The 19,084-nt window shown below is 44.0% G+C and overlaps 1 protein-coding gene across 3 annotated transcripts in view; it reads right to left on the bottom strand.

Moving 5' to 3' along the window:
- Positions 1–19,084, bottom strand: part of PPM1L (protein phosphatase, Mg2+/Mn2+ dependent 1L) — a 261,143-nt gene that overhangs the window by 200,839 nt on the left and 41,220 nt on the right. The window contains exon 1 of one of the 3 annotated variants that reach the window (XM_084769045.1): positions 18,839–19,029. The exons of the other annotated variants lie outside the window; for them this stretch is intronic. Within the exon in view, the coding sequence (XP_084625171.1) occupies positions 18,839–18,880 (42 nt within the window). The 5' untranslated portion in view covers positions 18,881–19,029. Of the gene's footprint in view, positions 1–18,838; positions 19,030–19,084 lie in introns of those variants that run through there. 3 annotated transcript variants of the gene reach the window in all.

Here is a 19,084-nt window from a genome sequence, read left to right as displayed (position 1 = left end):
AATTTGAGGTCGCTGTATCAAATAGCACAGACTAGAAATTAAGACTAGAAATGTATTTCTCATTGTCCTAGAAAGGAAAGACTAAGGGTGGGTACCAACACGGTCAGGTTCTGGTCCTTCCGCGCTGCAGACAGCCAACCTCTCGCTGTACTGCACGGCAGAAGATGCTAACTTGCTCACTCATCTCTCACCCTGCTCGTCTGCACAGCACCTTCACAACCTGATCACCTCCCATTTCCAAATACCAGCACTGGTGATTAAAGTACAATTGTTTATCATTTGCACGGCCACCTAAGAGCCTGAGCTTCCACTTGGCACTAGCATCACAAAACAACCAATTTTGAGACTGTCCTCATTGCTGCAGCCACCTGTAATCCAAAATAACAATAAGAAAAAAACAAAGGAAGAAAACAAGTAGAAAACAACATTCACTGGTGTCTTGTGAATTAGAACTCCCGTGAATTTCATCTTACCGACAGCTACTCTGGCAACCTTCCAGGAGTCCATTGCCTGCTCAAATTATGCATGCTAATTTATGCAAAGCAGGCTCTCTTTTTCCCTGGAGATAAGAGAGATGGTTCCATCTTACTTTGTCTTCTAAGATTTGGGGGTTTTTTTTCCACCCTTGTTCCTTTTCTATCTCGTGTTTTCCTACAGCTTTCCATTTGTTTTCTTTAAATATTGTACTTTTTAAAAATCTTTCCTTTTTAATATTCTCCTTCAGCTTTTCTTAAGTTTGCATTAATTTTATGCACCCAGGACTTAGGACAGTGCCTTGAAGAATAAAAGATTCTCGGTTGTTGTCTAATCACAACAAAGCCTCAGTGGTCAGCTTAGTTGTTTGAGTTCTATTGGGATGCAGGCTATTCTTCATAACTCAATGAAGCTGTATAGCTTACATAAACGGGTATATATTTTTAAAGACGCAAGCTTTGAACAAACTATAGACATGGCACACCATTAAATACCAAATGCACAAATAAAACTTTGAAGATGCAGAAACATTCTTGTTATATAATTATATGTTTTTTACTTTAATTACATAAAATATCCCTAGAAGGTTTGCCTTTGAGGATCCTAACCAAGGCAGGTGTGCTGTGGAGAATACCAATAGACAAGCGACAAGGATAAGAAAAAAAATTGAAAAATCGGTTTATCCAAATGATGGCTCTCCTGAATCTTTCTTTAGCATCAGAATACTGTGATCTCACATTTTTATGTGATGAACACACGTTTTAGAAGCTATAGAAATGGCTTAGCAGTTAAAACTAGTGGCTTCTCTTCCAAAGGACCCAGGTTTGATCCCCAACACACAGATAGCAGGTCACAAGCATCTGTAACTCCAGTTCCAGGGATCTGACGCCCTCTTCTGGTCTCTGAGAGCATAAGGCACGCACCTGGTGCACTGGCATACACGCAGGCAAAACACCCACACACATAAAAAAACGAATACATCTTTTAAAAGGGATACATTTCTTCACACAAGGAACACCTTATTTGATTTCTTGCTTTTAGAAAGAGAATCCAAAAGGAATAGATTTCAAACAGTGACAATTGTGTTGGATGATTTATCTTTAATCATAATTAGTTTATAATTAATAAACAGTGCTATAGAAAGTAAAATAAAATACATAACAATAGAGTAGTTTTCTCTGTTGTTTGTTTGTGGGTTTGTTTTTCCTTATTTCCTTTGTTTGTTAGTTGAGACAGGGTGTCACAGATGCTGATCTCAGCTTGGCGATCCTCTGCCTCTGCCTCCTGAGTACAGACACTGCAGGCGCAGGTAGGTCACCATGGCTGCCTCAAATTACTCTTTAACAGGCCATAGAGCTATTGTATAATGCGGAGAAGACAGGCTTTGCAGGCAGACAGCATCAGGTCCGACCCGGACCATGTCTCTGACTCCTAAGACTCTGAGAAAAGATTAAATGAAACTATGTAGGTAACATAATTAGTGTAGCTTTCACTAATAAGTTATCAATAAAGACTGCATGGGTATTAACAAGAGGAATATTGAATACAATATTGAATATTAATTTAGTTTTATCACCTCCCAAAAGTCTACCGGAATGCAATGAGATTCCAGATGGAGAAACCCACAAATACAAAGAAGTAAAGAAAAATCAGGGACAAAAAATTTTTGGAAAGTGGAAAACAGATGGAAGAGTCATTGGTACTGGCACAGCCAAGAAAGTGGAATCCTAGACAGGATTGGAGCTACACTGTTGCAAACTAAAATTTCCCAGAGGAACCTACTTATTTTTTTTTTTGCAGTTTTATTTCAAAGCATCTCCGTCTTGAAAATGACATGGAGCAATTTTTAATTACATATACACTGCAGCTCATTGCTGCCAACAGTACAGCCATGATATGTGGACAGGGATTTCAGTGTGTTGGGTTTTCTCTTCTACATGTTTATTTTTATTCATTTATTTTTCAGCTGTAGCAATTAATTAAAAAAACAATGACTCAGGCTGGATAGAATAAGTAACAAAACAAATCAAAGGGAGGGACCAAAATGGCTTCAGGAATACCAATGTGCCATGAGGCTAACTAAGCACAGAGTTTTAGGTTCTCAAAGAACAAGCCAGGCTCACCAATTAAGACTTCCTAGAATTAAAAATCTCCAGTTCCCAGCACGACCTACACATATACACCATGGGATCGAAGCTTAGAGAGGACCAGGACACTGGAAATGTCTATGCTTGGGTGTGGGGGACTGTCACCTCTCACACAATACCTCGGCCCTATGGAGAAATACGAGCTGGAGAACTCTGGGACCTGTGGTACCCTGCAGTGGGCTGATAATTTAACTCAATCAATTTAGAGAACAATTTAGTAATATCTAGTTAAGCTTAACAGTTTATATATTACTGCCTGGCACCTTCATTCATACAAATACATCCTTTAAAATTCTCTTAACATTCGTACACAAGAAACCAATACAAGAAACACTTGTAACAGCATCAGATATAGCAACAAATGTAAAAAAAAAAAAAAAAAAAAAAAAAAAAAAAAACCCTGACACATCCATTATCAGAAAAACAGATAAATCCATCATTTTAAACCTAAAATAAAGACGTGATATATGAAATTCTCTAGCTGTATGTCACTTGATGTTAAAAGCATGAAAGAAAACAAAGATTTTGTAAACATGTCCTTTATCCAAATACATGTGAAGTGTTGGCAAATAACACTCTGCCACAACAATAATGCAGAACAGTAAAGCCACACTCCTGTCTCGGTGACTACACCAGTATAATAGTGGACCTTAGGTATACTGTGCATTGTCCTTAATACACAAAGGTATGACAATATGACACAATTATGACAAAAATGACATCAATTAATTATGACAACTAATTTATACTGTTTTACTTTTCTTCATCCATGGGTCAGCTTCAGCACCAAGCTACCTAAACAAGATTCCAATTTTCACTTTTGACGAGGCTCTAAGTGCTAAAGTAAGACTTGTGGCAGCTCACTCAAAAGGGGGAGAGGCAGAGGTCAGAACTGGGCACAAGCAGAAGGAAGGCTTGCTTTGGTTTGTCCCAAAAATATACCAGAAGTTATCACAAAACAACAATGGAGGAAAAACAAATTGACGAGACCAATAGAAGCAGGACCAGGGAGAGCTAAAGCGACCCTGGAAATGGAATCAGATAATAACATTTAACTGTATTTTTCTGTACTATATACTGTTTGGTTGGTTGGTTTTAGTTTTAAGAGCTATAAGTTGGTTATTTCGGCCAATATTTTTATTTAAAATTAAAATTGAGCAATGAGCTCAATGCCTTGCTGACCATTCCATTTTACGCATTCCAGTTTACGAGGACGGCCCAACACCACACAAAGGCCTTCAAACAAATCCACTGCCCCATCTGACTGACGTGCTAACCCCACACAAAACATGCCCGGGACTATCCTTCTCACAGGTTTGCACGGGTTTCATATTCAGTGCTAACTCTTCTTAAGAGTCAGTGTGTCTCTGCCCTGATGTATTACCCTAGCTTTGTGCCTGAAGCTCTTGAAAAGCCCAGGCTTCTTGCCAAATCCAGTGTCCTTACTCAACTTTGTTATCTTTCTAGCACCTGACTCTTATTAACTAACTCTTTCCTCTTTGAGCATCCCTGGCACTGACATCTCTGCTTTACCCAGACTGTGACTCCATCTCTCTTTAAGTCCCTTTCTTTGCTGCTTAAGAGATGGCTCGTTCCTGAGTCTCCACTTCAGTCTCTGTTTCTACTGTCTACTCCAGATGTCAATCAAAAAGAGTTCTTATCTCCTCCACCACCAAGTACCCACAAGTGAGTGCCCAGAAGCCAGCCCCCCCCCCGCCACAGTCACATCAAACTCTTTTTAGCTTGTCTCCTAACAATGATATCCCAGTTCCCTTAGTTAAAGTACTCAAATAATTATGAAATCAAGAGATTAAAAACTCAAAGCTCATATACATATACACATGTATATATTGCTTTATTTCGTTCTCTTATAGTAAGCCTTTCACAATTCTTTTTTTACCAGATAACGGTCTTTCTATGGTTTTCTCTATATCAATGTCACCAGTAACTCTAATGAATTTACTGATAAATACTGTAATCTAAAATTACCAATAAAAAAAACAAAAAACCCCTCAGACACTATAGAATGGTACGTAAAAGGAAGGAAAACTTAGTTGTGAAATAACTGGGTAGCCAAGGTTCTCACTACAAGTCCAAAACAGGGTCACAAGAAAGGCCAAACCAGCTCTCAGAGATGATAAGGGGGCCTTGTGGGAGGACAAAGCTGCCTCACTGACCACTGATGCTGCAATACAGAACCGTGACGTCACCTGTGCCATCCCCATCCACCCAACCACCGTCACCCCATGAGAAGCTAGATCAGGCCTTGGATTTTCCTCCAGACAGAAAAGAACTCTGTTCCTGATATAAAATTGAAGAATTTAGGGACATTTTTAACACAAACCAAAAATACCTCATCATTACAGAGCCTGTATTTAGTCAGTCTAAAAAAAAAAAAAAGATTCTGTGACTTCCTTAAATCTCACATTTTAACTATATTTTCTTAGGCTATATTTATGTCTTCAAAAAAATCAATTTTCTTCCACATTTCATTACATGGTTCTGTTTTCCCCTCCCCCCAATGGAAAAAGGGGGTATAGAAAAAACTCTAACCATGGCCTCAGCTTAGCAACCGCTACCAAAATCACCGTAGTCACTGGTACACTCACGCTTACACACAACACGTCTCCCATCCCCCAAGAATCTGTACTCTTAAAAGGAAGGAAAGACCCCACCCAGAAGCTTAAGACACAGGCTGACCTAAACTGCCCAGCAAGGAAACAGAGTCATTTTATGGAAATCTAGATGTTTTCCAACAAATCCGTCTCTTCTTTGACTGAAACAAAACCCTGGGAGGTCTACACAAAGTGGAGGGGCTATACGTATCCTGACAGCGTGTTCCTGTGAGGACACGGAAAGCAAAGAGGCATGGGAGAAAACTGATGCTGGCTACCTGACCAGTACGCTCTTCCATAAGATGCCTTGTCCTTTTGGTTTGGGGCATCTAACTGAAGCACATGGTCCTTGGTAGGGAAAAATAACGCATAGCATCTGTTTTCACTGCCCTGGTCTCTGCCACCAAAGTGACGAAGTGTCCTTATTCGGAACCCTGCCCTAGGCAGCATGTAAAAAGTTAGGTTTGTTTCAGCAAATAACAACTTTCCCTTTATTTCTTCTTCACATTTTTTTTTTTCAGTTATATACCAGAAATGTGATGCTCTGCACAGACTTCTGGGAAGAATTTCTCCCTGTGGAATGTCAGATATTTTGAGCCAATAAGAACAGTTATGCCCTGTAAGAGTATTAACTGAGCAAAACTGTTTCAGCACTGGATGAAGCAGGTTTCCCGCAGCCTTTAACGTGCCAGTGAGGGCCCGGGGGCTCTGATAGGCATCCCCCCCCCCAGTGTTATTTGAGCAGCAGGAAATGTGGGCTCCACAAAAGAGAAAGTTAGGCTTGGAGAACATTCTGCTGGGATTGGAGGGAGGAGATGTGACCCCATGAATGAGCGCTCGAGTCAGATCCTTGAGGCCAAGGAAAGCATGATTGTGAAGAAACAATAAGGACACAGGCTGCGGCCTGGGTCTCTGTCACACCCTCCTCCTGGTTCCCGGAGGCTGGAGCTAGTCCACTGAGTCCCAGCGCATCTGGTCTGTGCAGAATCTACTTTCAGACCCCAGCAGGACCCAGCTGCCCAGCTAGACTTGAAGACACAGCCATGCGGAGGGGAGCCCAGGAGATGAGGTCTAGGGAAGAGGCAGCTCTTTGAAAGGAGAAAAATGACCTCCGCCAGGTCTGCTTTGGGTGGCTGTTTTGTTTTGTGTGGGGGGAAGGGGTTTGTTTTGTTCTGTTTTGTTGTTTTGTCTGTTTGTTTGTTTTGGTGCACATTAGACAACTACTCCTCTACCACGGAGCCACAACCACAGGCCCGTGTCGTGTCCTCCTTTTAAATGGTTCCTTTATTTCACTTTTGTGATCTACAGCAGGTTAAAACACACTTCCAGTTGCTGTTTAGGAAAAATAACACTAGCGCCCTTGAAAATCAAAAACTTCCTCTTTCCCATGTGTCTGTGAGTTCCTCAAGCACACGACGCACACTGGCGCCCCAGTTCACTTGTTTTGCGTTGTACGGATGGGGATGCAAGTGGGCAGGTTGTCCGGAGGGCTGCTCCCCAGACAGAGCCGGCACGCAGGGTGCACTGCCTGACTGCTCCTCTGAGTCAGGGCTCACTCCCTCTGCTTCTCACGCTGAGGTGAAAGTTATTAAAACGTGGAATTTGTGGCTCTGAAACTCAGATCTGTGGCTCAAATAGCCACATCAAGTGAAATAAGAAGCTTACTTGTCCCGGGCTTAAGGGGAGGCACAACTGTAGGTCTATGTTTGTAGGACAATGCTAAAATTGTACTTATGTAACTTTATAAACAGAATGGCTGCCAAGACCACTGCTGTTTAGTAATTTCTTTAAAGCTGCTCGTCTGTTGCTGTTCCATGACTGGAAGGGCTTTAAAAATAGGGTATTTGTGGGCCAGTGAGATGGCGCAGCGGGAAAAGGTGTCTGCTGCCAAGGCTGATGACCTGAGTTCAACCCCCAGGATCTACATGGTGGAAGGAGGGAACAGACTCAACTTCTAACCACACACTCCCACACACATGCGTGCATGTGTGCATACACACAGACACAGACACACACACACACTCACACACGCACCATGGCATGTGCACCTACTACAGAGGAACACTTGCACACAATAAATGTAAAAAAAAATAGAATATTTTAATTGTGATGAAATATAAGAACATAAAACTTTGCTACAGCAGCAAAGTCTCAATGGCATCAACAGAAGAGGAAAGATAGCTCATACGCAGAAAACTTCCGTTTATAAAAACAATTCAGAAAAAAATTGCCATTTTGCCCATAAACAACCAAAAATGTTTATTAACAGTAGCAAAGAGGACCCAAAAAAATAAATCCTTACAAAACATGTAAATAACATTCATAGATGGAAACTACCCTACAAAAGAAAGTGCTCCAGAAATAAACATGATCTGCATTGCATTCCCTCTTGACAGATCTCACACCCTCAAAAAACCTCATCTACTAATGATGCCTCTAAGGAAACAACTGGACCAAACAGATCCCTGAGAAGGCAGGCAGAGCACAGCTACTCAGAGGAGAGGACTCAGGGCAACAGCACCGTTCTGATTAGCAAGTAGAAGGGCTTTTCCTGAAGTCACATCCACAGCCTGAGCCTCCACTGAAAAAACCCAGATGTCCTCACCCCGAATGCCAGGCACACAATGAGACACCTGGGTATTTGAAGGTGACAGGGACAACCTAGGAGAGGGGCTGTGTAAGAAGCACAGAGTGCAGCCGACGACAGGAGCTCATAGGGACCCCAGCTCTCTGGGAGGCCAGGACAGTGAGAGCCCATCCCTAAATGAAGGACAGAATTATTTTTTAACCTAAGTGACTACACACTCTTAAAAAGGAAGGGGGAACCTGGTGGCACTCAGAGGAAGGGTAAGCAGGCTACCAGGATGAGACCTGATAGGCTGTGCTCATATGGTGGGGGAGGAGGTCTCCTTCTGTCATAGACCTACAGGAGAGGAATAGGGTGAAAGAGGGAGGGAGGGGTAACGGGAAGATACAAGTGGGGGGAATAACAATTGAGATATAATCTGAATAAATTACTTAAATAATTTTTTTTAAAAGGGAAGGGGGAAGGCATGAAGAGATAATAGTTTTGACTGCGGGCCCAAATGCCTATAAACATTAGTGGAGTGTCCAATGTGAAAGTCTAAAGACATGAGCAAGTGCAGACAGACAGCTGAGGGAAATGGAAGACTTCAGGACAGTGAGCAGAGAGACGGGCCCCTGTCGAGGTCTGCAACAGGCACCAGCTTTGGAGGAGATGCTGCAACATTGTCCACTGAGACTTGTTTTGGAACTGAGACATTAGGGTGGTGGCCACTCAGTGCCACACCAAGCACCTAGCAGGTCCTGGGACCCATTCACAAACAAATCAGCTGCAATCTCTTTACAGCTCTCCAGGAAGTGTGGATGTCACAGGCAGGCTGCTTATTTCTTTTTAAATACATACACAGAGGCTGGCGGATCTCTGAGTTCAAGGCCAGCCTGGTCTACAAAGTGAGTCCAGGACAGCCAAGGCTACACTAAGAAACCTGTCTCCAAATAAATTTATATATATACACACACACACACACACACACACACACACACACACACACATACATACACACACAGAAACAGTTGAGGATGACCTTGAACTTCTGATCCTCCTGTCTTTCCTCCTAAATTCGGGGGATGATTTTTATGTGGTTTTACGTGGTTCTGGGAACAAAATCCAGGGCTTTTTGTGTAGGCTAGGCAGGCACGCCGCTGATTGAACACACACAACCCCAGCCCTGGCTTACTAATATTTAACTGAAAAACTATCATTTGCTCATACTAAGCAGGAGTAACTGGGTCTCAACAACCCGAAAGAAGGTGGCATTTAGAAGATGTAAGTTAATCCCCTGCCCTGTGCTCTGCAGAGGGAAGTCAGGGAGGCAGAGTGCGGACTGGTCTGTCCAGCTCTGAACCCACAGCTGTTCTGCTCTTCCACTGTGCTGACCTTCGTGGGCATAATTTATAATGATCAAATTAAGCTCACAGAAGGAAATATCTCATGCACAATGGACTAATACTAATATACCTTTTTTTTTCTATAAAAGACCAAATAGTAAATATTTGGGGTTTCTTTAAGTAACACAGGCTAATTTTGATGGATTTCCAGTATTTTTCCTTTAAAAACATAAAAACCACTCTGGGCTCCCAAGGCTGCACAAAAGCTGGCTTCAGGCCACGGCTCCCTGACCTCTGTGTTGGGAACACGGTCCAAGCAAGGCTGGATGGTTGCGATCTAATGAGAACTGTAGCGCTGGTTCCATTTGCAATCTATTAGAGTGCTTTACATTTAGGGATGGGGACAAGGGCTCAGCATCTCAGCAGGATGGACTGGGGACAAGGGCTCAGCATCTCAGTAAGATGGAGTGGGGACAGGGGCTCAGTATCTCAGCAGGATGGAGTGGGGACAGGGGCTCAGCATCTCAGTAAGATGGAGTGGGGACAGGGGCTCAGCATCTCATCAGGATGGAGTGGGGACAGGGGCTCAGTATCTCAGCAGGATGGAGGGGACAGGGGCTCAGTATCTCTGCAGGATGGGGGGTGGGGTGGGGAGATAACCCTCCACTTTTTTTTAAAGATTGATTTATTTATTATGTATACAGATTTCGTTATAGATGGTTGTGAGCCAACATGTGGTTGCTGGGAATTGAACTCATGACCTTTGGAAAAGCAGTCAGTGAGTGCTCTTACCTACCCTCTGAGCCATCTCTCCAGCCCCTAACCTTCCACTTAAGACAGTCAGTGTGCTCCATTATTAAGTATGCACGAGGACGGGAGGCCGCCTCGCTCGGATCCCTTCATTAGAATAGTTCTAGAAACTACTGGGCACTTCTCTCCTTTATGTCCATCCTTTGCATATTCCAACTTGGAATATTAATATTCATGTGTCATGGTAAATCAATGCTTCCCTCAGTCTAATTACGACTGACTATTTCAGAGGGCCATAACATAAGGAGCAGAAACCTGGAGCGATTTAAGCTAACCAGAGGTTCTTTCAATATGAGCAAAAGCCTCTAGGGAGCTATTATTTGAAACTATGGAAATATTTTCCATTCACTTTATGACATTAGTAAAACTGTCTCTGAATACTCCCTGAAATGTGTAAGAACCATCAAGTCCGGCAGATGTGGCAAACTGGACCCAGTTCATCAATACCAAAGTGCATATGAGACACATTTTCAGTGGCATTCAAATAGTGCTCTGCAGGGCGAAATCAGCCACAATGTATTATCTCCTTGATCTTCTATTTGCATACAGAACTTGTGCCCAGGATTTGCAAGTGGCCCATCCATAAGCAAGTATTCGTCATGTGACCTGTCAGCTGCCTTGGTCTGGGCTAACTAACTTTGGGGCCAGGTCTAAGAGTCTCAGGTTAAAATACGTTTGGCTCTGCTGATTTCTGCCTAGCTGCTCCATAGCTACATCGTGGAAAAAGAAGAACAGCCCCCGGGGACCAATTTAATAGCAACGAGTGTTATTTTCACTGCTGAGCTAAACAAATTGGAAACAGAAGACCGGATTCCAAAGTCCACTAACTTATTTCACAAGGCTACGCATGAAACCATATGGCCCAAAGGTCAATAAATCCAGGCTGATTTTATTCACAAAAGCAACTAGGAAACTGAGACAGAGGAACAATAGCAGCTATTATTGGATTTTGACCCTCTTGTCCAATGTTTTAGCTCCCTCTTGAAGAAACCTTGGGCAGTTAAGTTCTGGCCAAGACCCACTAGCACACATTCAAGAGGAACCATAGAAAGTGACCAAATGCAAAGGCCAATTAAAAATGTACGGTTGCGCAAGGCAAGCTTTATTCCCTGTGTACAAAGGACATGGTGACCTCGGTCACAATGTAAGAGACCACGGGGAAAAAAAAAAGTAAAGAATGTGACATGGATTGGAAAGATACTAGAGATGTTGTATCGAGTGGCTCCGGTAATCATTACCAGCTTATGAAACAGGAAATAGCGCCCCCTATCTCACAGATGAAGAACTAGGGCCCAGGATAAAACAACTTCCAAAATCACCAGGAAGAAGCACCAAATCTAGCAGTGCATCATGGGCAGTTTTGGATCAAGCCTGCCCTAATCACTCCATCAGGTGCATCCTTCAAAGATAAATGCAGCACAGAGCAGTCAGCAGCATTCAGGAGTCAGATAGGCAGGTGGTGTCGGTAAGGAAAAAGGACTCTAGGCTCAAGCCAGATCTCCACTGCCTTGTGGAGGAGTGACACAGATGGCACAGTTGCTAACAGTGTCATACTTGTCAGCAACAGTCTTCACAAAGTCAGCCCTCAAAGTCAGCCCACTATAATGCTAGACACCTGAACACACAGTAGGGCCCAGGGAGGGCTGAGACACAGTTTGCAAGGCAGGAGTGTAGGAGGTCAGCTGTCTGGAAAAGAAGCCTGGATACCACTGGTTTAAAAAAAAAAAAAAAAGGACAAAGTTGTTCAAATACTACTGTGTGGGCTCCAGATGGGCCTGTAAGTGCACACTGGCCCCAGCCTTCAGGTGAGATACTGGGTATGAGAAAGAGGACATTAGTGGCGAGGGCTGGAGTCCCCTTTTTTTTTTTTTTTTTTTACTATGGAGATATGACAACCATTATCAACTTTCATTTCCAAGTCTTCATCTACCAACTGCAGTCATAGCGTTGGTAATGACCTTCATAGAAGGTCAAATCTCTTCAACGGAAGAACAGATGGAATCAGAGAAGCAAATCCAAATAATTCAAGAAAAGGAAAAAAGAAAAAAAGAAAAAAAAAGGAGGGGGGAGCTTGCCACAAATAGATCAGAATTTCCCATTTCCAAACAGCGATCTCAAGCTAGCCGAGATGAGAGCCACAAGAGCAGATTGGGGAAAGAGGACCAGTGCCAGGCACACTGACACGGGCAGCTGGCATCCCCCTCCCTTCCCGCTAGCACTCTCCCCCTTCTGTAGGCAACTGCCACTTCTCTACCTAGGCCACCTGATCAGATGCATGAAGCCAGCTTCCTGATCATTTTTGGGTGAAGGGAAGGAAGCTGGCAGCCAAAGCAGGGAGCAAGAAAACAGGTGTCCAGAAGGGGGAGTGTGGCCTGCTGGCGACAGTCCTCTCCGATCCGGAAAGGGGCGTCTGTACAACTATCGGAGAGAGGGACAGACACTCAAAACCAAGCCCTAATTCAGTAGGCTGTGAAGGGACATCCAGCTGATTACCCCAGGGCGCCTGGTGTGTCAAGTCCCTTCTCCACTCTGTGATGGAAGCCACCATCTCAATCGCCACGTGATGCATCCTGGGTGTCCCCGGGTGACTGAAGGTGACAGCCAGGCCTGGCGGAGTCAAATCTGGTTCTTCTGGGCTGATTGATTCTCCTTCCTGGTCAAGTGATGTTATTGGGTCCAGCCTGAGAAAGCCAGACGGGGTGAGAAGCCACAAAAAGGACTGTGCCATAAAAGGCTGCACTCTGAACTCCCTTCTTCCAGCACAACCCCCACCAAGAGGGCATAGAGTTAGCAGCTGGCTCCTACTGAGCCGAGAGAGCAGACAAGGCTTAGAAAATCTAAGTTCCAAGAGGCCACAGCTGCTGGACTTGATGTAGGTAATGCAGTTTTACCATCGAGACAAACAAGACATTGTGGAACAGATCGTTTGCTTCGGGAACAAAGATTAATTGGATGAGGTTTTCCAATGGCAGAGATAAAGAAACCTCAGTGGGTTTTCCAGTCACCCCCTCTTCAGTGCTCTTCATAAAGCTCTCAGGGAGAAACCACAGTTGGTACCACTACCCAACAGTCTATATGAATACGAAACGACCCTTTGTGGTTGTGAGTCTCTGAAACTCTTCATTGTGAACCAAATGCTTACTACTGCATTCTCAATGGAAACAACATTAAGTTACCATCCACAAAGGAGAGTGGGAAAGAGGCTAGCGACCTGCCTCAGCTGGTAGAGTGCTTGGCTAGTAGGGCAGAAGCCAGCTTGATGGCCAGCACTGCAGAAACTGGGCATGGACGTTCAAGGTCATCCTAGGCTACATTAACAAAATGAAAGGTAGCCTGGGCAACAGAGATGCTGCCTCAAAGATAGATAGATAGATAGATAGATAAATAGATAAATAAATAGATAGGTAGGTAGGTAATGATAGATACATATGTACAAAGATAGATGATACATACATGCATACATACATACATATATACAAAGATAGATAGATAGATAGATAGATAGATAGATAGATAGATAGATGTTTAAAAGGCCAGATGAGCTGGCTCAGAAGGTGAAAGTGTTTGTCATGCAAGTCTGAGGCCAAGTCTGACCCTCAGAACCCATATAAAGGTGCAAGATAAAAACAGACTCCACAAAGTTGTCCTCTGACCTCTCACCCCCACACACCATAGGTCATGCACCCACCCTATGAAGCTACGGAGCACACGGAACTTTTTTCACCTCAGCCCACTGCAAAAGAAAGGCAACCCAGTTCATAAAAGCATTTTTAACTCTTTCGCCGTCTTTCTCCCCCTCCCAAACTGTGAGCTTAGGCCTGATCACTTAATTATTAGCCAATGCAGCTAGCAATGGCTTTCACCAAGTTAAAACGACTTTATCCCCAGTGTGCTGCACACCAGACGCCAGTTAATGTTTATCTTTATTCATCTTTATGCTAACAACAGCCCCAATGTAAAACAAAGAAGGAATACGCACATACAAAAAAAAGTAATTAGTGCTGGAAAGTCAATAAATGCCTTCGCTGATTTGTAGAGTGCCTGGAAAATAATCCACTTGGAATTTAAATCAAAAGGCAGAAGAGCAGAAAACAGGCCACGGTTACACATCATAAACTACGAACCTTATAAGGAGCTGCGGATGTGCGGCTGCTAGTGAGCTCCCGGTGGCCAATGGCGCGTGCGGAATCACTGGGCTGGGGTGAAAAAAGCTGGTCTCTTTAAGATAAGTGTCTATTTGTGCCCATGTGCTGCCGGAGGGTAATGTGCATCCGGGGTAGGTTTTTCCCAAAATATAACCAAATGTTTTAATCTTTTTTTCTTATTCGCTTCTCCGTTATTGTGATAAAACTGACCAAAAGCAACTTGGGAGCAAAGTGTTTGCTTGGCTTACAGCTTACAGTCCGCATCAAGGGAAACCGATGCACTAACTCAAATCAGGAATCTGGAGGCAGAAACTAAAACAGAGCATAAAAAGCACTGCTTGCTTAGCTGCTTTCTACAGCCGTCCTTCTTCAAGCTGCTGCGCTCCCACCCTCTACAAACACACGCCCAGGAACAACACTGCCTGTAGGGCCTGGACCATCCCACATCAATCAGTAATCAAGAAAAAGCCCCACAGGCCAATCTGATGGCAGCAAGACTTCGCTGAGGTTCTCTCTTTCCAGGTGTGTCAAGTTGACAACTGAAGCCAAGCAGGACAAACCCGAAATAAAATCAAGGTCCTGTAGCCAGGTGTGGTAGGTAGCAAAGGAATGAGATTCTAGCACTTGGTAGGTGCCTGAAGGAGGATCAAGAGGTCAAAGCTACTCCGGATCCATTTCATAGTTTGAAGCTAGCCTGGGCTACATAACATCCTGTCTCACAAAACGGAGCAAACAAAATCAATCACGGACAACTGCCTTTCTCTAGATTACTTAAATACTATGGATCAATGACTCACACCATACAACTGGCCCTCGTTGTATGCCCAGGGGATTCTCACACGCAGCTAAAGCAGATTACTGCCTTCAGCAACATTAAAATATGTGTCAGTCAAAATAATAATATATTGCTCTATTGTGGCACGAGGTGTGAGAATTTGCGTAAATCAAAGTGTAGGAAGGCAGGCCTTGCCTTCAAAGGTTCCTAATCTAAAGGGGGGAAAGGACATTAACTCAGTGTGCGTAGGCAGCACGGTCAGAGCTAGCTACACTTGAGGAGCCAAAGCAGTGAGGCACACTTGGCAGAGGGACACCTAACAGGACAGAGAGGAGTAGGAGCTGTGCCTGAAGAGGCACCCCAAAGCCAGTGATCAAATGGGTCTCACAGCCCTGGTAAGAGGCAACCAGGAGGAACACAGAGGGAAAGGAACTTCAAAAGGAGCAGAATGGGTAAACGTTTGGAGCTCAGCAAGTAATTCCTGACAGGTGAGATGAGGGTGAGCTTGGGTACAGAGCGGAAAGTGCTTGGGGAGTGTCCAGGCGGAGACTGGTAATGCGAATGGGACGAGCATGCTGAGCAGAAGGCATCAGTTGGTATGGCGGGCTGCCCAAACTAAGGGGGGCGAGGGGGGTGGCGCAGAACTGTTGCTTTCTTAGATCTCTCCAACAAAAGGCTCAATATTGACACAATCTCCAGATTTCCAAAGGATAATCGCACTCTAGTCCTTGGCGTGAAATTGCAGGTTTTTTAAAAAAAAAATGTGGCCAGGGTTAGTAAATGGGCCTGCAGGCCAGACTCTGCCTGTAAGCTGCAGGGATAGGCTACAGCTTTCCTAGAAAATTGCTGAAGGACTTTAAAGGCAAGGGAGGTGAATGTCCAATTTCGACATTAATACATTTTAAAGTGCATTACACTGCAGTGCTGCAGACAGCAATCGGACAAGCCCAATGGTGCAAAGCTTTCCTACCTAGCTAATGTTACTTACTGAGGGAAACCACCATCCTGAAATTAACTCCCTAATCTTTCATTTGCCAAACTTAATACAAGACCTTCTTACTTATAACTGTGGGGAAATAAGCATTTTTAAAATTGTAAATATTCAGACTTCAGGTAATGATCACACTTATTAGACTCCAAAGAGATGTAAACTACAGTGGGTTCTGAATTGCACAAGCTAGCGGGGGACAGGGGTGGGAATCAAAGTCCCTGATGAGCTGCCTAGCAGGGCACGAGCAATCCTCTCTGCTGGGAACACAGCCAACAGCCCCACAGGGCAAACAAGGAGGGGAGAGAAGCCAGGTGCCACAAAAAGTCATCCTGTGCCCAAAAAGGACGTTGCTTCCTGAGCTGGAAGCTAACTCCGTCTCCTTCCCACAGTCAGTTTGCCAGGTCCCTTTCACAGAGGACCTACTGCCAAACACTGCTGGGGCCAACTACAAATGTGAATTCCTTCACACTGGAAGTGAGTGTGTTAAAGCCACAAGGGAAATAAATCTGAAGAGGTAGACAGAGGACTTGCAGAATACACTCCAAATATCCCCTCCCAACACCACCAACAACAACAAATCTCTAAGAAGACACTGTCTTAGACTTTTCAAAGGTCTATTTTACAAACACAGCCATCTACATACAAAGTTGGAGGTTGAGATTATTTACACAACTTCATAGATAATTAGGGAAAAATGAAATCGACGGTAGAGGAAAGTAGAGCCGTCTATTTATTAAAAGCATCAATCTTTGCAGCTGTAGAAGATCCATCATAGAAAACTGGCTACAACTGATTCTCAAGTCCCATCAGCAGACAGAAGAAAGACTGTCCAAAAAATGAGACATACAGGTTATTTAACAAAGAGCTAACTGCTTGATTTTTTTTTTCCCTTCTTCAAGTTTTCTCAAAAAGAGAAAGCATGTAATTACCATGTCTGGTAAAATTGCCTACAGTCTCTGCATGTCATACCTAATTTTAGGCGTGGAAGAGGGATTTTCTCAGGCATTCTTATTTTCAGAGCTGGACTGCTGAAATTTGGGGTACCAGAAGCTCTGGAAGCTTAAATACAGAATCATTCACAATCCAACAAATACAATGGCCCTTTAAAAAGAAATAGGCTTAAAAAAAAAAAGCCTTGTAATAATTTCTAAAGATTAAAATTTACCTTGGAAACATTTAAGACCTCCGATGACAGAGAAGGGAAAGTATATTTGAATATGAAAACTCAAAGCCTAACATGGAAAATTATCCTCCATCTATTGGTTGCTGTGCACAATTACATAGCTAAGTTAAAAGTAACGGTGGTTAAGGTCACTTAGAAAGAGGGTTCTCCAGCCAAAAACTTGCGTGATAAAGGCGATTGTTTGTTTTAGGGTTGACAAGATCTCACTCTATGACCCAGGTTTCCCTCAACCTCTTGTTCCTCTTGTCTCAGCTTTAGGATTATGTGATCACAGACTTGTGCCATTCTAGCTTAGACAGACAGACAGACAGACAGACCAACCGACCGACCGACCGACAGACAATAACATTTTTGAAAAAAACTATTAGTAATTTCTTCAAAACATGAAACAAGGTCTGAGTCTGGGTTTCTTACTCAGGAGGGGTTATAATTTTGGTTAAACAAATGGTCAGACGTTAGACTGAGAGGGGGAGAGCACGCCTTCCCCCAGTGGAGCCGCACCCCAATCCTCCCCACACGGTCCAGGCTCAGCTGTTAGGGTGTCTCAGGTTCGCTTACATGCAGCTGGACCAGCTGACCAGCACCATCGCCTCACCTCTCTCCCCTTCCCAGGGAACTCAAGAGTCTCACAGAAAAGCCATGAAGCATATAATGTCTATATGTATGTTTTTCTAAACAAACCATGAACTTGTTCTACCACAGTAATGCTCTAGAGCTTACTAAGGACATGAGACTAGCTGGTCATGTTAGTACATGCATTCTGTACTTTAATCCCAGCATTCTGTTGGCAGAGACGGGTGGATCTCTGTGGAGTTCACAGCCAGCATGGTCTACGTAGCATGTCTGAGACCAGTCAGTGCTACACAACGAGTCTGTGTGTGGGGAGGGGAGAGAGTATGAGAGAATGAATAAATATAAATAAAGTAAGTGCCTAACACAGGGCTCTACTGGCAAACACTAGTGCTCTTTCTAATGACCTTATGAGAACCCTTTCCCCGTTTAAAAATAAATAAATAAATAAATCCGAATGCCAGGGCAAGGTCACCTCAACATCCTGAAATCTCAGTTCCAAACAACAGCCCAGAGATTTCTGCCACCTGCTCAGCGGGTATACCACAACTCAGCCACATAATGGCTAGGCCCCCGCCTCCTAATCAGAGCATGCATTGCCACAGACCCCCCCCCCCAAACCATCTGGAGCTGGCACATGCTGGTGCTGGTGGCTGTGTCAATGTCAGAGCTGGTGCTTGGAGGGAAGGTAGGTCAAGGTTGAGAGCAGGAAAGGTAAAACCAGGAAGGTGTGGTTAAGAGAACACTCTAGGCTTCTGGAGCCCTGTGGAACACATCAGAGCAAGGATGAGAGCTTCCGTGTAGAAAGCGGGTCAGGGAGGCATTTTCCAGCATTAATTCCTAGGACATGGTGCCTAAGGAAGGGATGCGGGGCACTTGGGAAGCTAAGAATGGGAGAAGCCTTCGGCTGGGGCAATTGATAGAAATAGCTGTAAACATCAGGTGAGGCTGGCGGGAGCACCGGAAATGACCCTGTAAGCTAAGGCTAGGCATGAAACCAGAGGAGAAGTGAGGAACAAAACTACAAACACAGCCAATCTGTAGATAGCAGAAACCCCAAAATGTCCTGTCAGGACACAAAGTCAAATTATCTCAGGCTTAGAAAGTGGAAGAGGGAGCAAATGAAAAAGGGAGATGCAATACAGGCAGGAACACAGAAAGAAAATGCAAAAATGCGACAGACGCCCCTGAGTAGCATTAAGGAAGCCCAGGTTACCTCGGCACAAGCATCCGCACAGCCCTGCAGGGGCAGCTTCATCAGACCAGTGCAAGAGCCCCTCACACCTGGGAACAGACGTCCTGACGAGTGCCAATAGAGATGGCTGCCGTAAATGCTCCCTGTCACATGGCGGGATACAGGCTGGAGGTGTTAAATCAGAAAGTTCTCGATTTTATTACCTCCTCAACTCTGCAATTTAGAAAATCCACGTAGTGAAAAGGCTTTCCTAAGTCATGAAGGGCT

Source organism: Acomys minous (assembly GCF_964271855.1).
Source record: "Acomys minous genome assembly, chromosome: 19".
In the NCBI taxonomy this organism is placed as follows: domain Eukaryota; kingdom Metazoa; phylum Chordata; class Mammalia; order Rodentia; family Muridae; genus Acomys; species Acomys minous.
This window is presented reverse-complemented; position numbering and strand designations above follow the sequence as displayed.